At 41.7% G+C, this 11,538-nt stretch overlaps 1 protein-coding gene across 7 annotated transcripts in view; it reads left to right on the top strand.

The window, feature by feature from the left end:
• LOC109414602 (segmentation protein cap'n'collar) overlaps window positions 1–11,538 on the top strand; it is a 279,838-nt gene that overhangs the window by 116,331 nt on the left and 151,969 nt on the right. For all 7 annotated transcript variants that reach the window (XM_062847322.1, XM_062847323.1, XM_062847320.1 and 4 more), the window contains 2 exons: window positions 1,050–1,241; window positions 1,377–1,452. In XM_062847322.1, coding sequence (XP_062703306.1) covers window positions 1,050–1,241; window positions 1,377–1,452 — 268 coding nt within the window. The remainder of the gene's footprint in view (window positions 1–1,049; window positions 1,242–1,376; window positions 1,453–11,538) is intronic.

Here is an 11,538-nt window from a genome sequence, read left to right as displayed (position 1 = left end):
ATGAAATATCTCAACGCCAGAAATATCTCAAATGATGGACACCGTGCCTCTAGAACCAACCATCTGATCTCCGCAACGGTTCCGTTGTCTTCCAGCAAGTTCAATTACATTTCGTCGGTATATGATAAGCTCTGAGTACGTCATGACATACATACATGACTAATTGCAGTTCAATCTTGACCAACCCGCAAAAATTTGCAGTATCATTATATATATTGTAAGCAAGTTTATTTTTGCCAACCCAGAACCCTCAAATTCCCAAACAACATCCAAAACAATATTGCATCGCACCGCAAACCAGCGAGCCGGTGGCGCTGTACCGCCGCGTTTGTAGTACTCTTATCAGCACCAGACACGCTGATAGTGGCTCCCCCCGACCGATGAGTGTGTGGGTATTATTAGTAGTAATCTCGACGAGCAACTCGTACTCCACAACCAGGCCTAGGAGAAAATTTAGTGATAACACAGCTCTTATCGCACTCGGTCGCAGCAGTTTTTTAATTGTTTTCGTCTAAGAAACCGAACGAACTTCAGAAAACACGAACCAACGCGAAATAGATATCACCCTAGGCTAGGCGAACATTACCTTATTTGATTTTCCTACTACTTAATCAACATCCGAGGAACGACTGTGCGCGACCGACGTCCGTTAGTGCCGCGTGAATCGGGCACCTGCCTTACCTTAGAAGAGGGAAAGAGATCCAGCGACTGCAGTGCGCGCCCGGGCTAGGCTAGGTTGTTCAAATTTGGATTCTGAATCTGGTTGTCTTTAGGTGATAAGGCCCGAGAGATTGGTGCGATTAGGATAACTGTTGTGTGTAGTTTCAATCTACGTTTCTGGGGGAGAAGAAGGAACACCCGAGAAGACGTCGCACAGCGGTACTGAGGACGACGATGAGGCACAATCGACAGGTTCTGTAACAGCTAGTAATTATTATAGATTTGTCGTCATTGATACTACTAGCAGACAACAGAAGCACTGCATGGAACGGCTAATCCGATGGACTAATGGTTGTTTGTATTGCCGCTCGTCGGTGTTTTCGTTGCAGGAGATGGACCTGATCGAGGTGCTCTGGAAGCAGGACGTGGACCTGGGTTTCACCCTGACGCCGCTGACGGTTTCGTCGGGCACTTCCTGCGGAGGAGGGTCCGGCACCAAAGGGGCCAACGCCGGCGCGGACAGCTCCGATGACCTGGAGAAGCTCAAAGTACTGCTGGAAATCAAAAACGATGATGATAAGGTGGGTGATTGCGCTGATGGCTGGCTGGCTAGACTGGCCATTTTGTTGTGAAATAGGCAGGTTCTCGGCGGACCGAAAATTACTGATTTTGATTTGTTTTTCCTTTTCCGGTGCTGGTTCGCGATCGAATTGTAGAAAAAGGATAACAATGATAAACAACCGGAAGAGAATCCCTGGGCAGGGCTGTCCTATACAGTCGATATCGAAACAGGTAGGTGCATTTGCCTTTCCTTATCTGGGTGATGATTAGGGAGCACTGTGTAAATTAAACGATACTGATGGAGAATGTGGGGGGAAATTTTAAATCTTCACAAGGCTCTTTATCGACTCTACATATATGGCTATCTCTGCGCTTCGGCATGATACCTTTATCACAGGCACGGTTTATTGAGGAGAGTGTTATTTGGCAGGGTTGGGAAGTGCTGAAACATATTCCGGTGATTCGCCTCAAACCGGTTTCTAGTATGCATTATTTTTAGATAAACCACTCTGTTGAAGACGGATCAAGTTCCAATTCCATCAAGTAACATTATTCATAACTTATCCAAGACTAAACGTAGATTCCTTCTATTTATCTAAGCAAATTGTCATTCCAAAGCTGTTCTATACGAAATGTTTATAATTCATAACATGTTTCTTAATGTCAGGCATCTGTTCTACCCAGGCAACCACCAGTCGTATAATGATGCACGCATTACATCGTAAAAAGTACTATTTTGAATCAATAAGTATCGCGTACGTTCGCAGCTTTTCCAAGAATAACGATTCAGGGAAAGCGTAGATTCTAGCATGCTTAAAAAGAGTCAGCACATTTGCTCCAGCAAAAAAATCTGCCAATCTTCCAGTAATTTGTTCAGGTATTCTTCCAAAAGTTCTGCCAGGAGATTTTACTGAAGTTAATTCAAGGATTTCTCTAGTAGGTCTTTATGAGATTCCTCCTTGATTTTTCTCTCGGATTCCTCCAAAAATTTCTTCAGAGAATCCTCCAGGATTTTCCTTCAGGGATTCTTTTGAAAGCTCCGTCAGGAGTTTCTCCTGGAGTTCATTCAGAAATTTTTCCAGTAATTTCTTTAATGATTCTTCCAGAAGTTCGTTATGGGATTTCTAAAAAAAAAATCTTTAGCGATTCCTACAGGAATTTCATCAGAGATTCCTCGAGCAATTCATTCAGGAATTTGCCTAGGATTTTTTTCCAGAAATTTCTAAATTTATAAACATAGGTATTTTCCCTGGATGTTTTTGAAGAATTTCTCTCGAAATTTCTTGGAAGATTTCTTCTTCTTGAGGGATTTCTCCAGGAACCCCTTCGGAGATTTCTCCAGTGACTCTTCTAGAGATTTCTTCAGAAACTCTTCATGAGTTTCTTTAGGTATTTTTCCAAGAATTGTTTGTGGGATTTTTTCTGGAATTCCTTAAGGAATTTATCCATAAACACCATCATGGGGACCTCCAGAAACTCCATCAGTGAATTTTCCAGAAATTCTTCGGGAATTCCTCTAAGATTTTATTCTTGAATTCCTCCAGAAGATGCTTCAGGGATTTTCCTGCAAATCTTTGCGTGTTTTTTTTCTTGGAATCACTCCTTTATGGATAACTCCAGGAACTCCATCTTGGATTTCTGGAGAAACTCCTTCAGGGACTCCTACAGGAAATCCTTCAAAGATTCCTCTAGAAACTCTTTTTGGGATTTTTCCTGGAATTCCTTCTCCAAAAACACCTTCAGTGTTTTCTATGGGGAGATTTCGGGAATTCCTCCAGGAATTTCATTTTTTTTGTATGACATTTCCAAGGATTTTTTCCGGCGTTCCTTGAGGGATTTTCCCATAATCTTTTTCAGGAATTCCTCTAGAATCTTCTTCACAGATTTTTCCAGGAGTTTTTGCGGGTTCCTCCAGAAACGCCTTCAACGATGTCTACAGGAACTCCTTGTCGGACTCCTCCTAGAACTTCTTCATAGGGATTCCTCTTCGAACTTCTTGAAGGATTTTCCAGGAATTCTTAGCCTGGAGTTGCTTGAGGGATTCTTCCAGGAACTTCTTCGGGGATTTCTTTACTCAATGTTTTATCCAGGGAGTGCTACAGGGATTTCTCATTGAAATCCTTCAGGGATTTTGGGAAGTTTTTATTCTTGAACTCCTCCAGAAGATGCTTCAGGGATTTTCCTGCAAATCTTTGTGCAATTTTTCTTGGAATCACTGTGGTGTTTGCTCCAGGAATGTCTTCTCAAATTTCTTCAGGGAATTTTCCAGGAGCTCCTTTATGGACTACTCCAAGAACTCAATCATGGTTTTCTGGAGAAACTCCTTCAGGGGCTCCTACAGGAACTCCTTCAGAGATTTCTCTAGGAACTCTTTGTAAGGTTTTTCCTGGAATTCCTGGTGGGATTTTTTCATAAACCCTTTTAGGGATTTCTCCAGAAACTCCTTCAGTAATTTCCTTAAGGAGATTTCAGGAATTCCTCCAGGAAGTTCATTTTTTTTTTGTAGGACATTTCCAAGATTTTTTCCCTGAGTTCCTTGAGGGATGTTCCCATAATCTTTTTCAGGTGTTCCTCTAGAATCTTCTTCACAGATTTTTCCAGGAGTTTTTTCAGGTTTTCTTCTCAAAGGGTTTGTCTGCGCCAAAAGTTAATTGATTTCAATTATGTTACGAGTCAGTGCCACCCTAGTGCGTGGTCACTCACTCTCCGTATTTACATTCCACTACTATTAGCTACAACAGCTGATCGTCGCACACTGTTGTGTGTACGAATAGAATACAATAGGCTTGTAGGTACCGATCGCCTCACGATCGGTTCGCTCCCTATCCATCCTCTGCGGGATAGAGGCAGCAGAACAGTAAACATTGAGTAGTAATAAATATCCCTCCGCCGCGATCGGTACTGTGAATAACGGTACCGAGTTGTCTTTCCCGTAAATAAAGTTGTTTGATTCGACCCGCGAAATAGTGTGTTTTAGTGATCGTATCACCCACCGCGAATCTCCGGACGTTCTATGTGCGCAAACAGGGTTCCTCCAGGAACACCTTCAACAATGTCTACAGGAACCCCTTGTCGGAATCCTCCTAGAACTTCTTCAGGGATTCCTCTACGATCTTCTTGGAGGATTTTTCCAGGAATTCCTAGCCTGGAGTTGCTTGAGGGACTCTTCCAGGAACTTCTTCAGGGATTTCTTTACGCAATGATTATTCAGGAAGTGCTTCAGGGATTTCTCCTTGAAATCCTTCAGGGGTTTTGGGAAGTTTTTATTCTTGAATTCCTCCAGAAGATGCTTCAGAGATTTTCCTGCAAATCGTTGTGCAATTTTTCTTGGAATTACTGTGGTGTTTGCTCCAGGAATGTCTTCTCAAATTTCTTCAGGGAATTTTCCAGGAGCTCCTTTATTATGGATTACTCCAAGAACTCCATCATGGTTTTCTGGAGAAACTCCAACAGGGACTCCTACAGGAACTTCTTCAGAGATTTCTCTGGGAACTCTTTGTGGGGTTTTTCCTGGAATTCCTTCTCCAGAAACACCTTCAGTGATTTTTATAGGGATTTTTCGGGAATTCCTCCAGGATTTTTTTTAGGACATTTACAACGATTTTTCCTGGAGTTTCTTGAGGGATGTTCCAATAATCTTTTTCAGGAAGTTTTGCGGATTTTTCCAGGAGTTTTGCAGATTTTTCCTGGAGTTTTTGCGGGTTTTCTTCTTCAAGAATTCCTCCAGGAACACCTTCAAGGATGTCTACAGGAACTCCTTGTCGGAGTCATCCTAGAACTTCTTCAGGGATTCCTCTACGAACTTCTTGATGGATTTTCCAGCAATTCTTAGCCTGGAGTTGCTTTAAGGGAATCTTCCAGGAACTTCTTCAGGGATGTCTTTACTGCATGATTTATCCAGCGAGTGCTACAGGGATTTCTCCTTGAAATCCTTCAGGGATTTAGGGAAGTTTTTATTCTTGAATTCCTCCAGGAGTTGCTTCAAGGATTTTCCTGCAAATCTTTGTGCAATTTTTCTTGAAATCACTGTGGTGTTTGTTCCAGGAATGTCTTTTCAAATTTCTTAAGGGAATTTTCCAGGAGCTCCTTTATGGGTTACTCCAGGAACTCCATAAGGGATTTCTGGAGAAAATCCTTGAGGGACTCCTACAGGAACTCCTTCAGAGAGTTCTCTAGGAACTCTTTGTGGGGTTTTTCCTGGAATTCCTTGTGGGATTCCTCCAGAAACTCCTTCAGTGAATTCTATAGGGAATTTTCGGGAATTCCTCCAGCAATTGCATTTGTTTTTCTAGGACATTTCCAAGGATTTTTCCCATAATGTGTTCCCATAATCTTTTTCAGGAATTCCTCAGCGGTATGTTGAAGTCAGTGTGGAAATGAAATTGATCTTTACTGTTAAGTGGAACTGCATGCAGAGCAAGACTCAAGCTAGGATGGTGGCTACCTACATACATACATACATACATAATCTTTTTCAGGAATTCCTCTTGAATCTTCTTTACAGATTTTTCCAGGAGTTTTTGCGGGTTTTCTTCTTCAAGGATTCCTCCAGGAACTCCTTCAACGATGTCTACAGGAACTCCTTGTCGGACTCCTCCTAGAACTTCTTCAGGAATTCCTCTACGAACTTCTTGAAGGATTTTTCCGGGAATTCTTAGCCTGGAATTGCTTGAGGGACTCTTCCAGGAACTTCTTCAGGGATTTCTTTACGCAATGATTATTCAGGAAGTGCTACAGGGATTTCTCCTTGAAATCCTTCAGGGATTTTGGGAAGTTTTTATTCTTGAATTCCTCCAGAAGATGCTTCAGAGATTTTCCTGCAAATCTTTGTGCAATTTTTCTTGGAATCACTGTGGTGTTTGCTCCTGGAATGTCTTCTCAAATTTCTTCAGGGAATTTTCCAGCTGCTCCTTTATGGATTACTCCATGAACTCCATCTTGATTTCTGGAGAAACTCCTTCAAGGACTCCTACAGGAACTCCTTCAGAGAGTTCTCTAGCAACTCTTTGTAAGGTTTTTCCTGGAACTCCTTGTGGGATTTCTTCATAAACCCTTTTAGGGATTCCTCCAGAAACTCCTTCAGTAATTTCTATAGAGACATTTCGGGAATTTCTCCAGGAATTTCATTTTTTTTTGGAGTTTTCCAGGAGTTTTTGCGGGTTTTCTTCTTCAAGGGTTCCTCCAGGAACTCCTTCAACGATGTCTACAGGAACTCCTTGTTGGACTCCTTCTAGAATTTCTTCAGGGATTCCTCTACTAACTTCTTGAAGGATTTTTTCAGGAATTCTTAGCCTGGAGTTGCTTGAGTTTGAGGTTTTTTTTAACATTCCTTGATGGATTCTTCCAGCAACTTTTTCAGGGATTTCTTTATTCAATGATTTATCAAGTGCTACAGGGATTTCTCCTTGAAATCCTTCAGGGATTTTTTCTGGAATTCATTAGGAGATTCCTGGAGAAATTTCTCTTGTAATTTCTGGAAAGATTTTTCAGGAAATCCTTCCGAGATTCCTACGCTCCATTGTGGATTTCTATAGGAGCTCCTTCAGGTATTACTTCTGGGATTCCTCCAGGAGTTCTTTGAGGAAATCCTTCACATTCCATTCCTCCTGAAATTCTTCAAGATTTTAGCTTGAGTTCCCTGAGAGTTTTCCTGGAATTTCTTGAGAGACTCCTTCAGGGACTCCTTTGGGGATTTCTTCAGGAATTCTTCCAGGAGTTCCTTCAGAGGTTCCTCATAAAGTTCATCCGAATTACTGGATGAACTTTCTTTTGTGATTTCTCTAGGAGTTCCATCAGGGGTTCGCCAGTGATGCCTCCATGAGTTCCTTATGTGGTTTCTCCTGAAAGTACCTTTAGTAATTCCTACAAAAGTTTTTCTAGGTAGTTCTTCAGGAACTCCTTCAGGGATTCTCCTCAAGGTGCATTTTTCAGGAATTCTTGCATGAAATCTTTCAGGGATTCCTTCAAGGATTCCTTCTCGAGTACACTCAGGGATTTCTCTAGGAATCCTTCAGCTTCTTCGGGGTTTACTATGACATTTACTTCGGAATTTCTAAACGTTGGAATGTCTAAACGTTGACCAAACGTATCCTTTGACCCTTCCAATAACAACACCCAAATTCCCGCGACACCTAGGCCTGAGAGGACGTAGAGGTCTCTATGCCTTTCATAGGTGTCCAACTAATCTTCATTTGCCATTCCTCAGCTGTCGCATGGTGGTCATGATAGCTCTCGATCGTTGAAGGATTGCATCAATCTTGTCTTAGAGTCAGATTAGTCTCAAATCTTTGTGCTTTTGGTACGGACGGGAAGGAGACAACCCTCACAACAGCGATCTAGGACTGTACCACCTACGAATTTGTGCAACTTGTTCAATGCTAATGCTAAATGCTAGAATTTTTACCAAAATTCCTGCAAAGATTCGTTCCGAGATTGCTTAAAGGATTTCTCCCAGAATTTTTTCAAGCATTTTCTTCTGGATTCATTTAGGAACTATTCCCGAAGTTCTTTCCAGAAGTCTTCCAGGGTTTCCATTTATTCTGCGATTGCTCCTGGGACTCCTTCAAATTCTATCCTCGGGGTTCTTTCAAGGATTTCTACTGAGATTTTTCCAGACATTCCTCCATAGATTATTACCGGGATTTCTCCTAAAATTTCTTCCGGATTTCCTCCAAGGGTTGTTCCAGAGGTTCCTTCATAAATACCCCCCAGAATTACGGGTTCTTCTCTGAATGTCTACAGGCATACCTCCAGATATTTCTATAGATCTTTTAGTAGAATTTCTTCTAGGATACCTCAAATTCTCCAGAGATTCTCAAGGGATTTTACCGGGAATTCTTCCAAGTTTACCTGCAGATTCTTTTAGGTTTTTTTTTTCGAAAATCCTCCAAGCAATTCCTACTGGTATTTCTCCAGGAACTACTCCCAGGATTCCCTCAAAGGCTTCTTCCCGGATTGCTATCGGGATTTCTTCATTCCTACGGATCCAGGGATTCTTCCAGGGGTTCCTCCTTAAATGCCTTCATATATTTGTTCAGAGATTTTCTTCTGGACCTCCTCAATTCCTCCAGAGATTCCTCTGGAATTCCCCCTGAGGATATTCCCAAGATTTCTCCAGAGATTCTACTTGGCGTTCCTCCAGTGGATTACTCCAGAGATTCCACCGGAGATTTCTCCATTGATTACTCTCGGGGGTCTTTAGCAGATTTTTTTTAGATATTACTACAAGATTACTCCTGTAGTGATTCCTGCCGGTTTTCCTCAAGGGATTGCTCCCAGGATTCCTTCAGTGATTCCTTCACTCCTCTAGAGATTCTTCCAGGGGTTCCTCCCCGGATTCATCCAGATATTTCTTTTTTTTTATTCCTTCATTCCTCCAGAGATGCTTCCCTAGATTTCTCCAGAGATTCCACCGGAGATTCTTCCATGAATACTTCTATAGATTAGACCAGGGACACTTTGAGGGATTTTTTAAGTAAATTCCTCTAGGAAATCCTCCATTTCTTTAAGGATTTCTCCAAGGATTTCCTCGGATATTTCTCCTGGGATTTCTCCCAGGACTCTTTCCTATAGGGATTCTTTCGAGAATTATTCCTTGGATTATCTTCCGGTATAATTCCAGGGATTCTTTCCTGAATAACTGAAGGTATTCGTTCAGCAATTTTCATCGATGTGCTCGTTGTAATTGTTAAATTCAAATCATTATATTTTTTGACGATGAAGTATGAGCTGAATATTATTCCTAGCGAAATCCTGACTCACTGAACGCAGTGCGAGACTCGTTTCAATCATTATATTATGATGGGACAAGAACGTGACCGCCGAGCCGACAAGAATGCCTCGAACAAGAAGAATCCCGGAGAAAGCATATCCAACATACTTAATTTGGATGGTTGTTGGCAGTGCTGAAAAATTCATTTCGTCATATCTAAATTCAATCACCTACAGCTCATTTTAGAAGCTGAACCTGAGAATATGGTATATGAAAAACTTGTGCGGCTAGACCAGTTCTGTAAGAAAGTCACGGAAAAATCGCCATTTTTCGAATATTTAAGGTAAATGTCACGGCCTACCTTTGAAAAATGCCAAATGATATTCACCGTGAATATCATTGGCATTTTTCAAAGGTAGTCCGTGACATTCACCTTAAATATTCGAAAAATGGCGATTTTTCCGTGACTTTCTTGCAGAACTGGTCTAGCCGCAAAAGTTTTTCATAGACTACATTCTCAGGTTGAGCTTCTAAAATGAGCTGTAGGTGATTGAATTTAGATATGACGAAATGAATTTTTCAGCACTGGTTGTTGGTTGGTTTGGTACATAGCTAGCATAGCCCAGCATACGAGCTTGCTGTGAGCCAAAGAAGCCGGCCAACTAGGAACGTAGAGAACACACGCACCTCCCGTATACGGTGCGGTGCGGTGCAGTAAAGCCGCGCGCCATTGAGATGAAAAATGAACGCAAAATGAATCTGCACATTTCCCATTGATATAAATGATATGATGTGTACAGGGGAAAAGCCGCCGCTCTAGCTGGCTGGATAGCTAGAGCTGCTGGCAGAATACGATATAATAGGTACACCCTTGGTTGATGTGTGAGAGTCTTTCTGAGCGTACAGAGGGAGCCCCTAAGGGTGCCATTATGTGCGCTGCCGGAGGAGAATCAGATATGGATGGATCTATTTCCTTTTTTCTGCAATGGAGGGATAAGGGAAAAAATAGGAAATCTTGCGCATGTTTGATAGCACAAATCGAATGTAATGTACTCAATAACAGGAAATAATAAATCAAAGAAACCAGATAATGTACAGTTCAATATGTTACCATTACAGACAGGTTAAAAAAAGAATCAAGTTTTAGTAGAGTTGATTCTAATGAGTCGAGAGCAAAAGGTCTTACCGAGCTAAACTAATCATTGAGTGCATTTAAAATAAAGATAGATTTGCCCCCGAAGTATTTCCTTCCTTCTTAGAGATTTTTTCCCTTTTTTCATTGTGATAAAAAAGAAAAATGGTAGGGTAGAAATCTACTTCGTCATATGCGCTAATTCCCGTCATATCCCGGGTAAATTACAGATATTCCAACCTACCTTTGCCAATGGCTCATCAGATGGAAACAAAAAACAATGAAAATTGAATAATATCGCAAAATTTCACGTTTCAATTTCACTCAACTTATGGCTTCACATTTGTTCTCGTTTCTCCCTTGCGTATGCCGAATGTGTATGCTTTCTGCTCAACCGTTCTTTGAACTCATGATTTGATTTGGATTACGAAGAATTTGACCAACTTTTCGAAAAAACACCTTCGGTATAATCGTAATTTTTGACCATCCTTTGTACCATAGCGTCACGTAGAAGATGTGCCGAGAATTGAGAATTTAGGTTGTGCCCGAAATAGACGACGACTAGACGGAAACAGGATTCGAGGGACAATTATTCAATGTTATTGTTTTAAGGCAATAGTAGTTCTTTCACCAAATTTTTACATGATATGGAAGCTAATTTATAAACTAGTATATGATACCAAATTGGCCATGAGGTATTAGGCGAGGTGCAAGAATAAACTCGATCATCATTTGTCGGTGCTTAGTTAGACGGGAATTAGATAAAAACCCTATGTGTACACTTCACACAGAAACGCATTTGGGCAGCAGCTCAAAAGCGTACGACGGTTTCTTATCCAATCAAAAACGCATTAGATGGAATCCAAGTCTAAATCTCCCGTCGCTCAAGACTGTCAGATGTGATAAACGAAAGAAAAAAGGAAATTTGAAACCCAACTCTAGCAAATATCCTCCCGTCGCGTCATCGTACCTTTTCGTCCACCCGAAACGACACAATTCGCACGAAGAATCCCATTTTGGCGAAAATTCAGATGTCGCTTCAAATCGAATTCATGATTTTCAGTTTTCTACTGCTGCCTACCTATAACTGTGTTCTGAGGGAGCGCGTGGAAATTGGACCATCATTTGGGCACCTGACTGACACAACCTGTTACCTAGACTGCTGGCGGAGGCGCCCAATTTCGACCACTCCGCCGAGCACTAGCTAGTTAATTCCGGAAAGTCATTTTAAACCGAACGCAAACTCCTTTCTCATCCTGTCAAGGTCTGCCCGGCCAACCGGCGGCGTTGGCGAGGAAAATGCGTCTCATGATTAGATGCTACTTTTCGAGTGTAACACTATATGTGGCCAAAAAGTCAAAACTCGGTTGATCAGTTCTGGCGTCGGAATGAGACGAGACAAGAAGCAGTAGGTAGGTAGGTGAGTTGGACGGGAAATGCAGCGTCATATGGTTAGTAGGTGAAACGATGACGA

This window comes from Aedes albopictus, chromosome 1, assembly GCF_035046485.1.
Source record: "Aedes albopictus strain Foshan chromosome 1, AalbF5, whole genome shotgun sequence".
Taxonomy (NCBI): domain Eukaryota; kingdom Metazoa; phylum Arthropoda; class Insecta; order Diptera; family Culicidae; genus Aedes; species Aedes albopictus.
This window is presented reverse-complemented; position numbering and strand designations above follow the sequence as displayed.